General features: G+C 37.1%; 1 protein-coding gene and 1 pseudogene across 12 annotated transcripts in view; both read right to left on the minus strand.

Annotated features, from left to right (window-relative positions):
* Positions 1-16863, minus strand: part of BBS9 (Bardet-Biedl syndrome 9) — a 454270-nt gene that overhangs the window by 208930 nt on the left and 228477 nt on the right. For all 12 annotated transcript variants that reach the window (XM_086692905.1, XM_086692893.1, XM_086692922.1 and 9 more), the window contains 2 exons: positions 16155-16250; positions 1764-1936 (listed from right to left, as the gene is read on the minus strand). In XM_086692905.1, the coding sequence (XP_086549031.1) occupies positions 1764-1936; positions 16155-16250 (269 nt within the window). The remainder of the gene's footprint in view (positions 1-1763; positions 1937-16154; positions 16251-16863) is intronic.
* On the minus strand, positions 3007-8286 carry LOC147583139 (guanine nucleotide exchange factor for Rab-3A pseudogene; annotated as a pseudogene).

The following is a 16863-nucleotide window of genomic DNA, read 5'->3' on the forward strand; positions in this document are numbered from 1 at the left end:
TGCCTGTAGTTCATCATGTTCCCTAAATCCCTCCCCAGAAAGGAAACGCCCCTGATGTGGAATCTGCAGGGGCTTACTAGACAGCAATGAAGGGGCGAAACTGTGTCAAACTTATAGCCATTCAGAATCTAATATTTTCTGTTTTAAGTACTACAAATATGTAATTAATATGGTCTTTTCGTAGACCCTTCCATAAACCACTAGATCCCAGTTTTGCACAGTAAAGCAAGAATTTTTAAAATATATCTTTAAGGGGCGCCTGGGTGGCGCAGTCGGTTAAGCGTCCGACTTCAGCCAGGTCACGATCTCGCGGTCCGTGAGTTCGAGCCCCGCGTCAGGCTCTGGGCTGATGGCTCAGAGCCTGGAGCCTGTTTCCGATTCTGTGTCTCCCTCTCTCTCTGTCCCTCCCCCATTCATTCTCTGTCTCTCTCTGTCCCAAAAATAAATAAACGTTGAAAAAAAAAATTAAAAAAAAAATATATATATATATATCTTTAATAAATAAATTAAATAAAATAAATCCTAGAGGACTGCAAAGGATCTCAATCCTTACAATACCTAAATATATTCCTCAAATGGTCAGTTTTGGTGCCGTGATTTGGTCAAAAGCACACTGTCCTATAAAATATTATCAGCATAGGTGAAAGAGAACCCAAGTAAGCTCAATTTATTTGATAATGACAAATGTTATTCGTAATTGGATTCTACGCACTAAAATTTTCCCTGCATTTTCACACTATACTAAAAGAAGTCTTTATAGGTTAAAGTCAGTGTTCTTAGAATGCCTGAGGGACTGAACATTAAGTAGAATGAATGTTCATGTGACTGACAAGTTACATGACATATTCTTTCTCTCTATCACACACAGTCACACATCATAGTTTATAAACTGAAGTGCAAAAACCTATTGATTACTTAAAAAGTAGTTACTCTAGAGAACCAATGCTTCCATAAATAATGCTCAAAATACTTTTGAAATCCCCCTTTGTAATCACCTACAGAGCCTATTTATGGGCACATAAGTATTTGAACCTGGTGATTTTTTTTTTTTTAACACATGAGATTTTTAAAACAATTTCATTATCTAATTCATTCACAAGACATGACTCTTGGCTATTTCCAAATATCAAATCAGTCTTCAAAGGATGAAGATTTTATACCATCATGATACTCAAAATAATCTAATGCAGGCTCTGAAGGTACTTCCAAAGAAGAAATGCAAAAATATTCTGGCTACAAAGTCACTGTCAGATCTCATTTGTTTAAACATTTAATCATTCAGCATTTGCTAAGTGCCCATTGTGCCAGATACTGAAGAATATTTTATGTGGTTAACCCTCATTCAGATGCAGAAATTCTGGTGTGCTTGTTAAAAGGAAAAGGAAAAATCACTTTACTTTATAATCACACCTCATTTATGGCCTGCTAGAATTAGTTAGCCAAATGGCTGCCGATAAGCTCAAATAGTTTTAACACTGGGTTATTGGGGTCAAAGGTTAAGTCTCCATGTGGGAAAATTAAGTCTGCTTGTTCTGAAGCCAGACCACATGCTTAGCTCTGGGCAGGCACTCTGTTAAGGTCTGCAAGTGATCACAAAATGGGCAAGAGGGCAGGAACAGATACACAAAGTCTATCATCCACATAAAATAACTACTTGAAGCACTCAATCTACTAGCATATATACTAGAATTCTTTCCTCTAGCATCTCTTTCTCTTCCATATATTGAAAAATTATAGACAATATGAGTTATGATCATACATACCTCAAAATGATGATCAATCAACTCAAAATATTCTTGAAGGGGCATACTTCCAGAAAAAGAACATGCAAAATCTTTGATTCCCTGTTTTTCAAAATATTCTTGAAGGCGGATAATAAGTTCATTTGTTATGAGCCAAAGATCTTCAAACTGTTCACTCTGAATGCGGTATCGTTCTAAGAGAGAAAAAATGCTTATTAACACATAATTACTAGCTGAAACTACATGATTATCACTAACTCTGACATGAATACCCAAATAAAAAGGAAAAGATTGGGGGAGGGGGGGGCTATAGATAGGATTTCTACTGCTTTATTGCAGTTTTCTACATCAACCACATAACATTTAATTTAAGTCCAAAGGTATGTGGTCACAGTGACAAGGTGTAGAGTATGGTCCTTTTCCCTATGTTTCTTATAGGTTTCAATAACAACACCCAAATTAGGGTCCTTCTTTAAAAAACAAAAAAAGGAAGAAAATAAGAAAGCTTTGTTTACAAGGTAAAAAAAAAAAAGCCATTGCAAAAGTATAATCTGGTATTTATTAATTTGTTTCAGAATATTGTTGTGAAATAAAACTTACTATGCAGAAAGTCCCACATCCTGGACATTGTAGCCTGCTAAATCACCATAATCATGATCAAAGTTTTCTACTTTTCTAATATTTCTTTTATTTATATTTGTAATCAGTCCCTTCCCTAAATGTAAATCTTGTTTGCCTCCATTCGCTGAAACCTCAGCTCAAAAACAGTCAAATTCTTGTCCATCCCCCACGCTAATTTGACAATGATGACAGTGATAACAGTGGTGGCAGTAACTACATCTATGATCAGAGCAACTGTTATTTGTTGAGCACCAACTATGAACCAAGCACTGTGATTACAACAACCCCGTTTTTAAAAAAAGGAAAACTAGGCACAGAGAACTTCAGAGACAGGTCACAAAGCATATTAAACGTCAGAGCTAGAATTCATGATATACTGCATATTCTTTTTCCCCACCTGTCTAAATCCTACCTATTCTTCAGGACCTGGCTTCAATCCTACCTACCCCAAGAAATCTTTATTTCTCTAGCACTCACAGCAGCCTACTATGTGTTAGGCACTGCATTGAGCACTCTGCATTCAAAACTCAACACCCTTATGGGGGAAGTCTTGTTATCCCCATTTTACAAAAGAGTTTAAATAATCTGCAAGATCATCTAGCCACATAGTAAGAATAGAACTCTACAGCATAGCATAGCAAGAATTAGAACTCTAGCTATTAATCCAAAGATTAGCTATTAATCTTAACCACCTCACAATATTGTGCCTCTTTAAATTCATATATACACTTAGTCTACAGTTCACCATGCACTTAACCACATACAACTATGCATTTTTTAATTAACATTTATTTTATTTTTTTAATTTTTTTTTATTTATTTATTTTTGAGACAGAGAGAGACAGAGCATGAATGGGGGAGGGTCTGAGAGACAGGGAGACACAGAACCTGAAGCAGACTCCAGGCTCTGAGCTGTCAGCACAGAGCCCGATGCGGGGCCCAAACTCACAGACCGGGAAATCATGACCTGAGCCGAAGCCAGACGCTTAACCGACTGAGCCACCCAGGCGTCCCTAATTAACATTTATTTTAGAACAGTTTTAGATTTACAGAAAAATTATGAAGATAATAGAGTTCCCACACACCCTTCACCCAGTTTCCTCAATTATTAATATCTTACATTATTATGATACATACTTATGTATGACTATGATTAATGATGAATACAATACACTGTAATTATTAACTAAAATTAATGGATTACAATAAGTTACATGGATTACACCAATTGGTTTTCAAGGTTGAATCAATATTGCATACCTGGAATAAATCCAATTTGATTGTGGCATATACTTTTTCTATTCCTATTTAACTCTCCAGATGATTATATTCCATTTCTCCAAGAGATTATACACTTTTTGAGATCTAGAACCAATTCCTCTATTCTATTTAATTCACCAGTTATTGAGCATCTATTATGTACAATCACATGGAGAGAAATGTTGGGAGTACAAGGAGGCATTCAATCTCCTTGTGTAAGGAGACTAAGATATTACTAAGTTAGCATGACATGTAGACATATGAAATATTTGTTACATTCCCCATGGTCCTTGACAAATTCTATGAATATATGACACCTTTAACTTGGTTATTAGGACTTCAATTTATCATCCTCCACCAGAATCCAAAAATATATCTCCTCTCATTCTCCTAGTCATCTCTCTTTCAATATATTCAACATGAGGAATAAAATACACTGTGTATGCCTGCCATAGTGCATGGCAAATACCCCGATGTTCTCTGCTACCATATCATTTCCTCTGGAGCGTCCTTCTGCCCTGCTTTCACCCTAGTATTATTCTGAAGTCTGATTTCTGCCTATGGTGCTAATCGGTTGGTTTCATTTCTCCCCATCAAAGATAATAGGGCCATGGTCAAATAAAACAGCTTTTACCTTTCTTTGCAAGTGTCACTGAATGCTCAATGCTCTAAGAATGGAGAGAGCACAACTGTGATGGCGTGGGAGTAAAGCGGTAAAAGGAAGAATGATGATAACAACATACGATATTACAATTCTCTAAATCTACGGTCCTATCCAAGGTAAGCTTGGGACCCAACATATTGAACCCAGACTGGTATTTATTCACTCTTTCATTCATTTATATAACTCAATGCAAGATGCAGGGGATAAAACCCTGGATAAAGCAAGAGCCTCTGCCCTTAAGGAGTTCACTGCAGACCTGGAAAGATGGGTGTTATTGGGGAAGAGTAAACACTGCTTTTACCATTACCGATTCAGGGATACCCCATGCAGGCTGATGTTGCCACAAAAGTGCCAGGACTTCCCCGCAAGTGATATGTTACTATTTCCAAGCATGTGAGAGCCTATCACATAGCAGAGGAATTAGACAATAGCAAGGGAGCGGCAAAGGGCAGAGAGCACAATAAGTATTGTGTAATAATTACAGATATCCATAGAATTAGCTGCCTCAGGAAACAGGGAACTACCTCACTCCAATGGAAGTGTTTAAGGATCCAAGCTCCCTGGTGTTTGGTATAGAACACAATGGGGAAGAAACACAGGTCATCTTCTCATGTACAGATCTCTCTATCTCTTCATCTGTCTTGGGACAGATATTTGGTACCAGCTCAGTGCTGCCTCCAGGTCCTGGCCATTTGTCCCTCCTAGGCAGACGTTTCACATCTGGCTCCAGGCCAACGCCCCAGGCTTCCCAGAGGAAGAAGCTGAACTGGGCCAGCTGCATCTCCTTTTACAGCTTTATGATCTCCCAAAACATTCGCTTCAGATTCTTCTGCAACAGATCTTGCTAGATGTGGTAGATGAAGGTGACAAAGTTGCACACTACAGTGATCCAGGCTAAGAAGATGGTGAGATGTAGGTGGGGCTCTCAAAGTGACAGAGCAAGATATGGTACTGGCAGGTGTGTGCACATAAGTCGGCACTGCCAAACTTTACTGTGTCCACTCTTACTGCAGCAGCATCCGCAGAGCCACAGGCTAGACGGTGAGCATTCACTGTCCTCCAGCTTACAACAGCATCAAGAACTTTTGCATTATAAAGTCCAGGCAAGGGCCCACATCCTCTGGGTACACCCTTCCAAGGAAGGAACAGGGCTTGTCCAGGATGAGTAATTCCCTCCAGGCATAGAATTCTGCAGAAAGGGTCATACCCATCTCCTTGTCCTCTTCGTCCAAGAAAAGGGCATATCTCACAGTGGGGCACACAGCCTGGCAGAGGGAGCTGCCGGTATTCCTGGCCTTTGTGGGGCCCAGGCTTAGTAGGGTTCAGCAGCTGCAGGTGGAGCTCATGCTTGGGATAGGCTGGGTGTGGACGTGATGACTGATGTCTTCAAGGATGTCACCTCCACCTGCAGCATGTCGATCCTGCCCCCTACTTGCTTCAGCAGTTTTTTCTGATGCCACCTACTTCATGTGAGCTTCTCACACCATCTTGTGGGCTTCCTCAGAGAGGATGGCCATCAGCCACACCTTCAGCTCCAGCTCCTGTTCCTGTGGTTCCCACACCTCCTACCACTGCTCATGGTCCTCATCTTTCAGATTCCGTTCCTTCTGGGTTATGTGAGCTCCTCCTTCAGGAGCTCAGAGCCCTGCCCTTCTTGTAAACCTCCATGGGGATCCTGTAAGAATATCTGCCACTAGTATTAGAGAAAAGCTCCCTCCAGGATTCATAATATTGAACAAGATCTTTACCACTCCCAGATTCTGAGATTCTGAAAGTGAAAGACACAGTGCCTTAATAGGCTCACTTCAGTAAAATTCATAAAATGGTGCCTGCCACAAAGTAAGGACTCAATAAATGTTACCTACTATCATCACTATCACTATTATTTCCCCCAAGAATATGTAAACTAGAGATTCCATCATAAACCCGATTAGACTCACACAGAACCTACTAACCCAGTAATTTTCAAATAGCAGATGTGAAAAAAGTGGCTTATATAAAATATATTTTCCTAAGCATAGAATTTGATGTCACTTTAGATACAGTTATAAATTTTTTATATAAACAGTACATTGCTAATATTTCAAAGGAAATTTAATTCATTCTGGTTCTAGAAAGATTCTGAAGAGGCTTGCACAAGCACGTAGAAAAACCTGAGGTGCAGCCTGAATGCACCTAAGGAATAAAATTTCTTATATAGAAAATGAAATAAAACTACAGAAAGAAAGTTATTCAAGTATCATTTTCCAATACAAATGTCACAACTTACGTATCTTAAAAGAGATATACATAAACAACTGGGATTATTATAACACATGTGAAAGAATTATATACTGGCCCAAGATATAAAAAAAATATATTTCAAGGTACCTGAATGAAGTGAAGGGGCAAACCACAGAGATGTCTGTGGGAAGAGCATTCCAAGACCAGGGAATGGCGAGCATAAAGGCCCCAAGGCAGCAATGTGCTTTCAGGAACCCTGAGGAAGCTATTATGGCTGCAGCTGAGTGAGCAGTTTGTATGCTGTGCTATAACAAGATTATCACACCAGTTTCTGTTAAATTGTCCCTAAAGGTATGGGCAAGAAAAGCTGGAAGCAAGGCATATTCAGGAATGACCAGGCAAGTCTGTCCCCCAAAGTTAGTGTGAAAATTTATCAGAATTTATCACTGGGGAAAACATGGACAGGATTCTTAGCAGTATCCCAACAGTTCAGCTGACCAGGGGCTGGCTGATGGTTGACTGTGCAAGATAAATCCAATTAGCACCTGTCCTAATGCCTCCTAGGAATTGTGCCGGGCTCAGTCCACATTCATAGCTTACACTGGGCATGGGTGTTTTATATTAAGGAAAGCAGGGGGTTGTTGTGCTAAGAAAGGCAGCAGTACCCAGAACTCTTCCCCAAAGAGGTAAAGTGTCTGATCTCTGCTGCCTACAATTAGAAATCCTTTCCCCACCCTGGCACACAACAAAATCCCCAATCTGACGAAATGATGTGTGGGCAAGTCTAACAATTCCCTTCTCCTTTTATCAAGATTTGAATTGTTGAGGACGACAGTGCAAGACTATCTTTGATTGATAAGCTCAAGGAGATTCAAGGTAATACTATATCTATTCATCCATTGAAAAACCCTTAAGTGCTGAAAAGACAATAAGGAACAACACATACTGCTCCTGGTTCTAATTCTAGTGGTAAGGACAGTAAATAAGTAAATAACAAATAGTCACAAGAAAGAACTATGGTGCAAATAAAAAGGGTGCCATAATAAAGACAAATGGTTGCTCTTTCTTGAGATACCATGGTCATAGAAAGCCACACTGAGTGACATCAGTGGTAGTACTAAATGTAATAATGATGAAAACAGCAATAGCACCTAAAATTTACCTGGTACTTAGAGTATACCAGGAAATTGCTACATGCTTTTTAGGTATTATTTCATTTGATTCTTACATACTATAATTGTATGTTTTTATTCCCATTTTGTAGATGAAAAAACAAGCTTTGAAATTTTTCCAAAATCATTCAGACAAATTGGAAGGAGAGCTGGAATTTCAACTACCAGTTTGAGTTTAGATCCCATATCCCTAATCATTCTATACATAAAGTCCAGACTCTAAGGATGGGGAGACCAGTTCAGGCAGAGGGATTTCACAAGCTCGAAGACCTCAAGGCAGAAAATGTCAGACAGGTACCAGAAACTGAGAGAAGACCAGAGTGAGGAAGAGAGTGTCCTTAGATGAGGCTGGATGTTAGGTTGTGGCCAGAACATACAGGGAGAACTATAAAGACTGGTAAAGAGTTTGATATTGCTATAAACACAAAGGATTTCAAGCTGGAAAGTGGCATGATTTAATTTGTGATTACTTGTTTCTTTGTTTTTATTACAAGAGCTGCCAAGTAGAAAATGAATCAGAAAGGAGCAAAAATAGACTTACAGTTAGGACATTATAACCATGGTCCAAGTCACAGATGGTGGCATATTTAGTAATTAAAGGCATCACGTTAGGAAGAAAATCCTGTTTTTCAAGTCTTATCCTCTGATCAAAAAACTTAAAATCTAGTAAATTTTTAAATCTGTGACTTTAGTACAAATAAATGATCCAATCTTCAGTTTCTTCATATACACAAATGGGAAAATAACACATACCTCAACAGGTCAGTATGAAGATCAAATATAATAAGGTATGGAAGAGGGGCACCTGGGTGGCTCAAGCAGTTAAGCATTCGGCTTTGGCTCAGGTCATGATCTCACCGTTTGTGGGTTTGAGCCCTGCGTCGGGCTCTGTGCTGACAGCTCAGAGCCCAGAGCCTGCCCTCTCTCTCTCTACCCTCCCATGCTCATGCTCACACTCTGTCTCTCTCTCCAAAATAAATAAACATAAAAAAAATTTTTAATAAATAAAAGATATAATGTATGGAAGAGACCTATACAAATGCAATTTACCTTTGTATTTTAAATTTAGACCAAGCAAAATAAGATGTTCAAAAACATTGGTTGAAAAAATTAAAACTATCTGATACAAACAGTACAGAGTAAAACAAGTAAAAAATCTAAAGCTCAATGAAAAACCCAATAATAAGTAAAGTTTCAGATATCCAGCAATATGTACTTATGGTAGACTAAATTTTGTGTCCCCTCCAGAATTCATATGTTAAATCCTAATACCCAAAGCAATGGTACTTGCAAATGGGTCCCTTGGGTAATTAGGTCATGAGGGTGGAGCCCTCATGAATGGGATTAGTGACCTTATAAAAGAAACTCCAGAAAGCCCCTTTCCCCCTTCTGCCATGCAAGGACATAGCAAAAACACAGACATCTGTGAACCAGGAAGTAGGAACCCAATCCACTGGCACCTTGATCTTAGACTTCACAGCCTCCAGAACTATGAGAAATAAATTACTGTTGTACAAAAGCCACCCAGTCTATGGTATTTTGTTATAACAGCCCATACGGACTAAGACAAAACTCTACTGTGACCAAGTATAGTACAGGAATGTCACCAAATAACAGAAATGTAAAAACCATAATAAACATTTAAATAGGTGTGATATTTTCTGTAACTTTAAAATGCTGGCTTCAATTATTTTCTTATTTTCATCAACACATGCAGGGGAAAAAAAAGAAAACTAAAACTTTTTGCAATGAAAAATTTTACAATTGAGCTCGAGATTTAGAAATATAAACACAATTTTTAAGTTGATTTTTTTCAGATTACCAAAAATCAGTAAGAATCTGTGAGTCAAAGATTTATAAGGCATTATTTTTATTATTAAGCATTTTCTCAGTATTAGTACTCAAAGATGGTTAATATTGCCCTGGAGATTTTCCAGAGTATACATTTCATGGAAAAGAGAAATAAAATTTTCTATTTATAATATGACATGAAAGAAGAAAGTTGTATTTTAAAATACACCCTTACAATATTCGTAATTAAAACAGCTGCCAAAACGAACATTCCATTTATTTTTTTTTATCTCTTTTCCTTTGCATCTTGTAATAGCAGCTCAGTGGAAATAACCATTTCAGCCTCCAAATGAAATAAATTTGGATAACTGGAGCCCAGTCAATTGCCATTCCACTCTAATACAAATGGAGAAAATAATATATTTAACTAAACAGGGCACAAAAATGTATCACGTCATTCTCTATTCATGTCAGAACATCTGAAATTCATCAATATAAATAATGTTTGTATTCATATCATAAACAAAGCATCAATATAATTTATGCTATTTGGACATTTTAAAATGTGAGACAGATAAGTAAATGTATGCATTTTAAAACAAAAAAGTTGGAGGAAATAATATAAACAATTTCAGTAGGTATTAGCATAATATTCCGAATATACAACTTCTTCAATATTAGTAGAAATTATGGATCATTTCTCTAAATTTACTTTTCAAGAAGCTTTTTCCAATCTGGACTCATATAATATTCCCATTGCCCCTTAGTAATATTGCTAAGAAATTCTAACATTAATAGTCATTTTATATTGATGAATCACTGTGTACATTAGATTTGATCATTACATTTGTCTCTAAATTTCTGGCTTCATTAAAGGACTATCACAGAGCCCCTACTATATGTACTTCTGGGTACAGAAGAAAATTTACTAATCGCTAAAAACCACATGCTTTATCAACCTTTTCTTCTTTCTAAAATGCCCTTCACCTGACAATCTCCTATTCATTCCTCAAGAATCTTTACAAATAAAATCTCTTATGAAACCTCATTCCTTTGTGCTCCAATTGCACCTTAAGTGTACTTCTGTAGGCTTATCAAGCATTCTATTATTGATTCTCTGTTTGTCTCTCCCATTAGTCCACGAGCTCCAGAAAAGCTAGGACAATCTTTGTATCTAATACATCTGCTGAATGAAAAATGAACAAAGGCATAGTCTACTGAGATGAAATAGAGCAAGACTCTTACTTCCTTGTTCTGAAGATATTTTGGTTAAGATAGCTCAAGATCACATATGTTTTCTTCTGGGCAAATGCACGAAGAAAGCCTGTTTCAAGGCCCAACGCTTATTCACATACATGACTATACATTTTTCATTATACCTAAAAGGAAAATAATCAAAATAGACAAGCAAATGACTTTTATACTTGACCTTATTCAATCCAATCGCTCTTTCCAGTAGGTTAAAATCTTTAAGGATGTTGAAATCTTCAGTGTATTAGTTATCTTTCCCATTTTCCAAAGGCCTACCTGAGGCTACATAAATTTGCTATCTGCATTTGCTTAGCCCTACTTGTGACGCTGAAAGCATGTGTTTACTCAGCATATACTGCTAACTACCAGTTTAGCGAGACACAAAATTTTTATTGGAAAATCATTTCCTTCTGATGTTAGGGACAATTTTCCACTGTTCTCTAACATCCAAGGATTTTAATGAAAAGTTAAAATGCTTTCTTGATTCATCTTCTTTGCGGGGCTTGTTTTTTCCTTTCTAATCTTTGAAGATATGCTCCAGATCTTTAGTGCTCTAAAATTTCACAATAATATATCTGGATGTGCTTCTTTTTCTCATTCATTGTGCTAACATCAAATAGGCTCTTTAAATATCCACAACTGTGACACTTGATTTCCTCGAAAACCCTGTCTCCATTGATCTTCTGGCATCTCCACAAAGCACTCCACAAGGTCACACCTTTGTCTTTATCAGAATCTGTAGTTCCGCTGAACTCTAACATCAATATCTTATTCATTCTCTGACCACCACCTTTTGTTTTTCTAGTTCAGTTGTTCTACAACTCCCACCACACCACTCTTTCAACCTTATTAACACTTGTGATCCAGGGTCATCTGTGTGGCTCAGTCGGTAAAGTAGCCTACTCTTGATTTTGGCTCAGATCATGATTTCATGGTCGGGAGATCAAGCCCAGCATCAGCCTCTGTGCTGGACATGAGGCCTGCTAATGATTCTCTTTCCCTCTCCTTCTATCCCTCTCCAACTCACGCTCCTGCACTTACTCACTCTCCCCCTTTCTCCCTCCTTCAATCTCTCTCTCTCCCACTCAAAAAAAAAAAAAAAAAAAGACTTGTGATCCATTGAACCCATTAATTTTTCACCCTGTGTCAGTTTTCTCTAACCTTTACTTCTCTTCTTATCAGTTTAGATGTGGTAGCCATTATTAAAATCATTCTCACAAAAATATTTTATTTGCAATAATCTGTTTCAAAATCCCAGCCGTGACTTTAGTTGCCTGGATGCTAATAAACAAATCACTGCCAGAGAAAATTGTCTAAGGATGACTTGGTTTCACTTCAAAATTCAGGATCAGAAACTTCAAATGGGAAATTGACATTGCCTTACCCTTCATGAGTTTGCTTTCTTATTCTCCAAGACACCAATGTCATATCTTTTTTTCAAATTTATACATCAAAGCTCCTGGGGCGCCTGGGTGGCTGAGTCGGTTGACCATCCGACTTAAGCTCAGGTCATGATCTCACGGTTCATGAGTTCAAGCCCCGCGTCAGGCTCTATGCTGACAGCTCGGGGCCTGGAGCCTGCTTCAGATTCTCTGTCTCCCTCTCTCTCTGCCCCTCCCCTGCTCACACTCTGTCTCTCTCTCAAAAATAAATAAAGATTTTAAAAAAAATTTTTAAAAAAAAAGCTCCTTTATCTTCCCACCAACAAATCTAAAGTCTCTCTGGACCTACATCCAACCCCTCCTGTCATAGTAAAGTTACAAACGCCTATCCTTCGATCTCCCCTGCTCCCCAAACTCTGAAGCCCACATTCTTTCTAATTCTCCAGGATTTCATTGCTTTGTGAGTCCCCTTTTTTCCTGATCATCAGCCTCTCCCACTGAACTCAATCATTTCAATTATTATTGAAGCATGTTCTAATAGTGCTCATTTTAAAACAAAACAAAACCCACAACTCCTTCCCACATCTCACTTCTGAATTACTGAGTTGGGTTATACAATTCTTAGTGAAAATATGAGATACTAAAAACTTGCAACACTAGCAACTCTAAATTTATCCTTGGATTAAGCTGCTTCTCAGACTTTACTGATTTTGGCTGAGACAGAATTATATTTAGTAAATTGAGTTCATTATTATTTTTAAAGTTCTATGAAATCTGTTGCTCATAAATTATAGTTACATAATATTATAATTATAAAAATAAGCTATAAAGACATTATTAAAGAAGTTGTCCTTGTGAATTCAGAAGAGAAACTCCATTCTGGACTCAGCATCAGAAAAGGCTGTGCATCTCCTAAACAACTTATTTGATTTTATCCTTTGAACATTCTGAAAATTGGAATTAAAATGTTTTCTTGTCACTTTGAGTCTGCTAGGCACCCTATCAATTGTACAGTATATGTTTCTGAGTGTTAATCTTATTCTTATCTTTATTAATTTCCTGCTTTTCTTTTCTCTCTCTCTGTTTCCTTCAACTACTTATCTTCTCCTTTCATATTTTGGAAATTTTATAAACTATTTTTAATCCTTTAAAAAACAAGTAGAATAATGTAAGGCACAAAGAGATAAAATAGAGATCAAAATAAGGATAAGGAACACAAAGAAAATTATAGACAGAAAGGAACAGGAGGAAGGAAAGACAGAGAGGTGACAGTATTTGTTGTGTGAGGTAATAAGTCACTGAAAACGGAGCTTAAAAAAGTGGCATAGCAAGGATATACACATATTTAGACAACAGCATATTTCTTCTGAAATCCCACTGTACTGAATCAAAATAATTGACTTTCATATACAAATGTTTACAACTCTGATTATAAAAATATTTGATCTCATAAAATTTGACCTGTTTTGTTACTTTTAACAACTTTAGAGAGGTATAACTGATAATACAAAACAACTACACATATTTAAAGTGCACAGTTTGATGAATCTGGACATATGCATACATTCGTAAAACTATCACTACAATCAAGGTAACAGACACAGCCATCATTTCTCTTATTATTTTTAATTTAGGACTCCGGAAATCATTTTCAGAAATTTATCTAGGGTAGAGTATTTTTCCTACTTATCTTCAATGCTTTCTTTTTTAAGGATTCACATAATAAATTCTAATTACATTGAAGGACTACTCTACTTTCTGAAAATAAAAACCTATTGAGTTCCCCCCAAGAGAATGTGACTTGATATCTGAGACAATGAGCTGCATTTGCTTTTCTCTTGTCTGCTTTGGCTGATCCATAACTAATCAGGAAATTGAACTAAAATTACCATCAGCACAGTTCAAGGTTTGGCTGATTATCAAGCAGGTTTTAAAAAGAGATGAATATGTGGAGTCCACAGAAAATACTATCCAATATCCGAAGGCAACTCTATATGACTTACAAAGCACTTGACCGTTTACCAGGGAAGAAATACTGGGTTCTTTCCATATGTAGGGCTTTTCTGTGAATTCAGATTTCTAGACTAAAAACTATGTGCCTTTCACCAAAAATAAAAGATGCCAAACATAGACTGGGTACAAATTACGTCATTCTTGTCTTGGGGTAGAACACTCTGATATAGCAGGAAGGATCCTCAACATCCGCCTCAACCCCAGAAAACTATTCTCTTCATACCTACCTCCCTTCATCACCACAGGCATTTCCTAGGTAGAATTCCGTATCACTGAAGGCTAAACACCATCAGGGAATTATAATGACGGTACCTCAGGTTTCAGCATATACAGCTCATTTGGTTTCTTATTTAAAAGGTTCTGTCCTATTCCATTATTTACTCTGTCTGACCATAATATGGCTGTGTGAAGGCACTACCATATATTCAGATGAATGTGAATATATCAGTTAGATACCTGGATATTTGGTGAAATTCAGAAATGGTAAGGTAATCATGGGCAATAGCAATGCTCTAAGAGTTACTTTATCTAAAAAAGAGCAAATTAGGACATAAGTATCCACATTTGCACCAAGAATAACTTTTTGCCTTGTTTTAGTAATTTCAACTGCAGATTCATCATATGGCACATCAACTGAAGTCAAACAGATGTGTACAACTTCCCAAAGAAATGCTGGCAACAGGTTTTTAGTTTAACTAAAGAGAACAGTTTAACAAAGAGAAATGTACCAAACTAACTCCATCATCCAAATGAAGATTAAATCTAATCAAAACAAAATGGTGCCAATGCAAACAAGACTACAATCATGACCAATCACAAAGACCATAAAAAGTACAGAATCCCTTCATTCTTTTAAGAACTATCTTTGATTTCTATGCCTTATTCTAGAATTTTTATTTGTATCCAAGTCTATTTCACCAGCCACCACTCTACATATTCCAGAACTGTAACATCGTTATAGTTTCTAAAATAGGGATGTGTTTATCTTCCTCCTAACACCTTCATTTTTCAAAAGAAATATATCCTTATTTTACTATATTTTCTGATCATGCAAGAAATAACCAACTAAAACAGAAAATGTATAAAGTAGAAAGTATACACTCATTTCACAAATTGCAGAGATTTTAAACGTGTGCTAAGTGGACTCAGCCAAACTTTTCAACATATACATACATGCATTTATTCTCCCTAATACCCTTGGTGTTCCGAAAATTTGTTAAACACTCGTTTCTTAATATTATACTTTATTTCCATGAAGATATATATAACTCAATGACTTTAGTAGCTTTGGTATCACACTTTAAGCACTTTTACATTGAGTAGTTTCAACTATTATTCTCCTATGAAGCAACCAAATCAATAAAGAATATTTAAATATGAAATTCAAACTTGACTATATAATTACTACTTTTCACTCTACTGAGATTAGCATCAGCAAAAGCTATTCACACTTTCACCTTCATCTTTGCCAATGTCCAAAAGGCAGGTATATGAACATACATACCCACATAACTTAATTCCAGTTTCTAGTAGTTACTAAAACCTAGTTCACCGAATACCTATCTCAAAAATATTTTCGTGGTGCCTGGGTGGCTCAGTCGACTGAGCATCCGACTTTGGCTCAGGTCGTGATCTCACAGTTTGTGAGTTCGAGCCCCATGTTGGGCTCTGCGCTGACAGCTAGGAGCCTGGAGACTGCTTAGGATTCTGTGTCTCCTCTGCCCCTTCCCACCCACACTCTGTCTCTTTCTCTCAAAATAAATAAATAAATAAACAAACAAACATCAAAAATATTTTCAATTATTTAAACTGTTCTCTCAAACTCTACTAATCGCCACCACCAAAATTACATATCTCTAATAAAACAGGATCCTATCTTCGTAACTTTAATGTCCTACGTACTTTTAATAACATGACTCTTAGTTTTCAATATCTAACTGAACACACCCTCTGCAGAAATCCTTGATGTGATGATCTATGATGTGGTGTCCTCAATAGAAAACTTCAAAAGTAAGAATACCATGGTTTTACTTACGAGAGGTTTTAGAAGCAAGAAGAGTAACTCGGGAACCTCCTAAGAAGCGAAAACCCATTACATTCACCTGATCGTCTTCTGACTGATTGGCAAAGCCTACAAAGAAAAGAAAAATATCACTTTACATTACCACAAAGAAAACACTTCATGTTTGAAATAGGAAGTTCAGTTGATGACAAGTATTTTTTACGTCACTAGTCGTGTTTAAAGCCTGTGTATGAATTAGAACATATTAGCTGATTTCCATGGTAATTCCCAATTGCTAACATTTGTGCCTCAAAATAATACTCTGAAATCATTTCATTTCCTTCCTTCTGTTTCATTCCAGGTTTGAGGCAGGAAATACATAAGATGAACCTAGAAGAGCTGTCACACCAGAAAGCAAGGAAACTATCAGTGAGTAGTAGTGTGGAAAGGATGTAAAAGCCAATTTAAGGAGATTTCTGGCCAGAGATGAAAATATTTGAGTATCAAAAAAGCAAAACACATCACAATGAGATACCACCTCACACCTCAGAATGGCTAAAATTAACAACTCTGGTAACAACACATGTTGGAGAGGATGCAGAGAAAAAGGAACCCCTCTGCACAGCGGGCGGGAATGCAAACTGGTGCAGCCACTCTGGAAAACAGTATGGAGGTTCCTCAAAAAATTAAAAATAGAACTACCCTACAACCCAGGAATTGCACTACTAGGCATTTATGCCAA

The sequence above is a fragment of the Puma concolor genome, chromosome A2, assembly GCF_028749965.1.
Source record: "Puma concolor isolate L17-30 chromosome A2, mPumCon1.1.hap2, whole genome shotgun sequence".
NCBI classification, from domain to species: domain Eukaryota; kingdom Metazoa; phylum Chordata; class Mammalia; order Carnivora; family Felidae; genus Puma; species Puma concolor.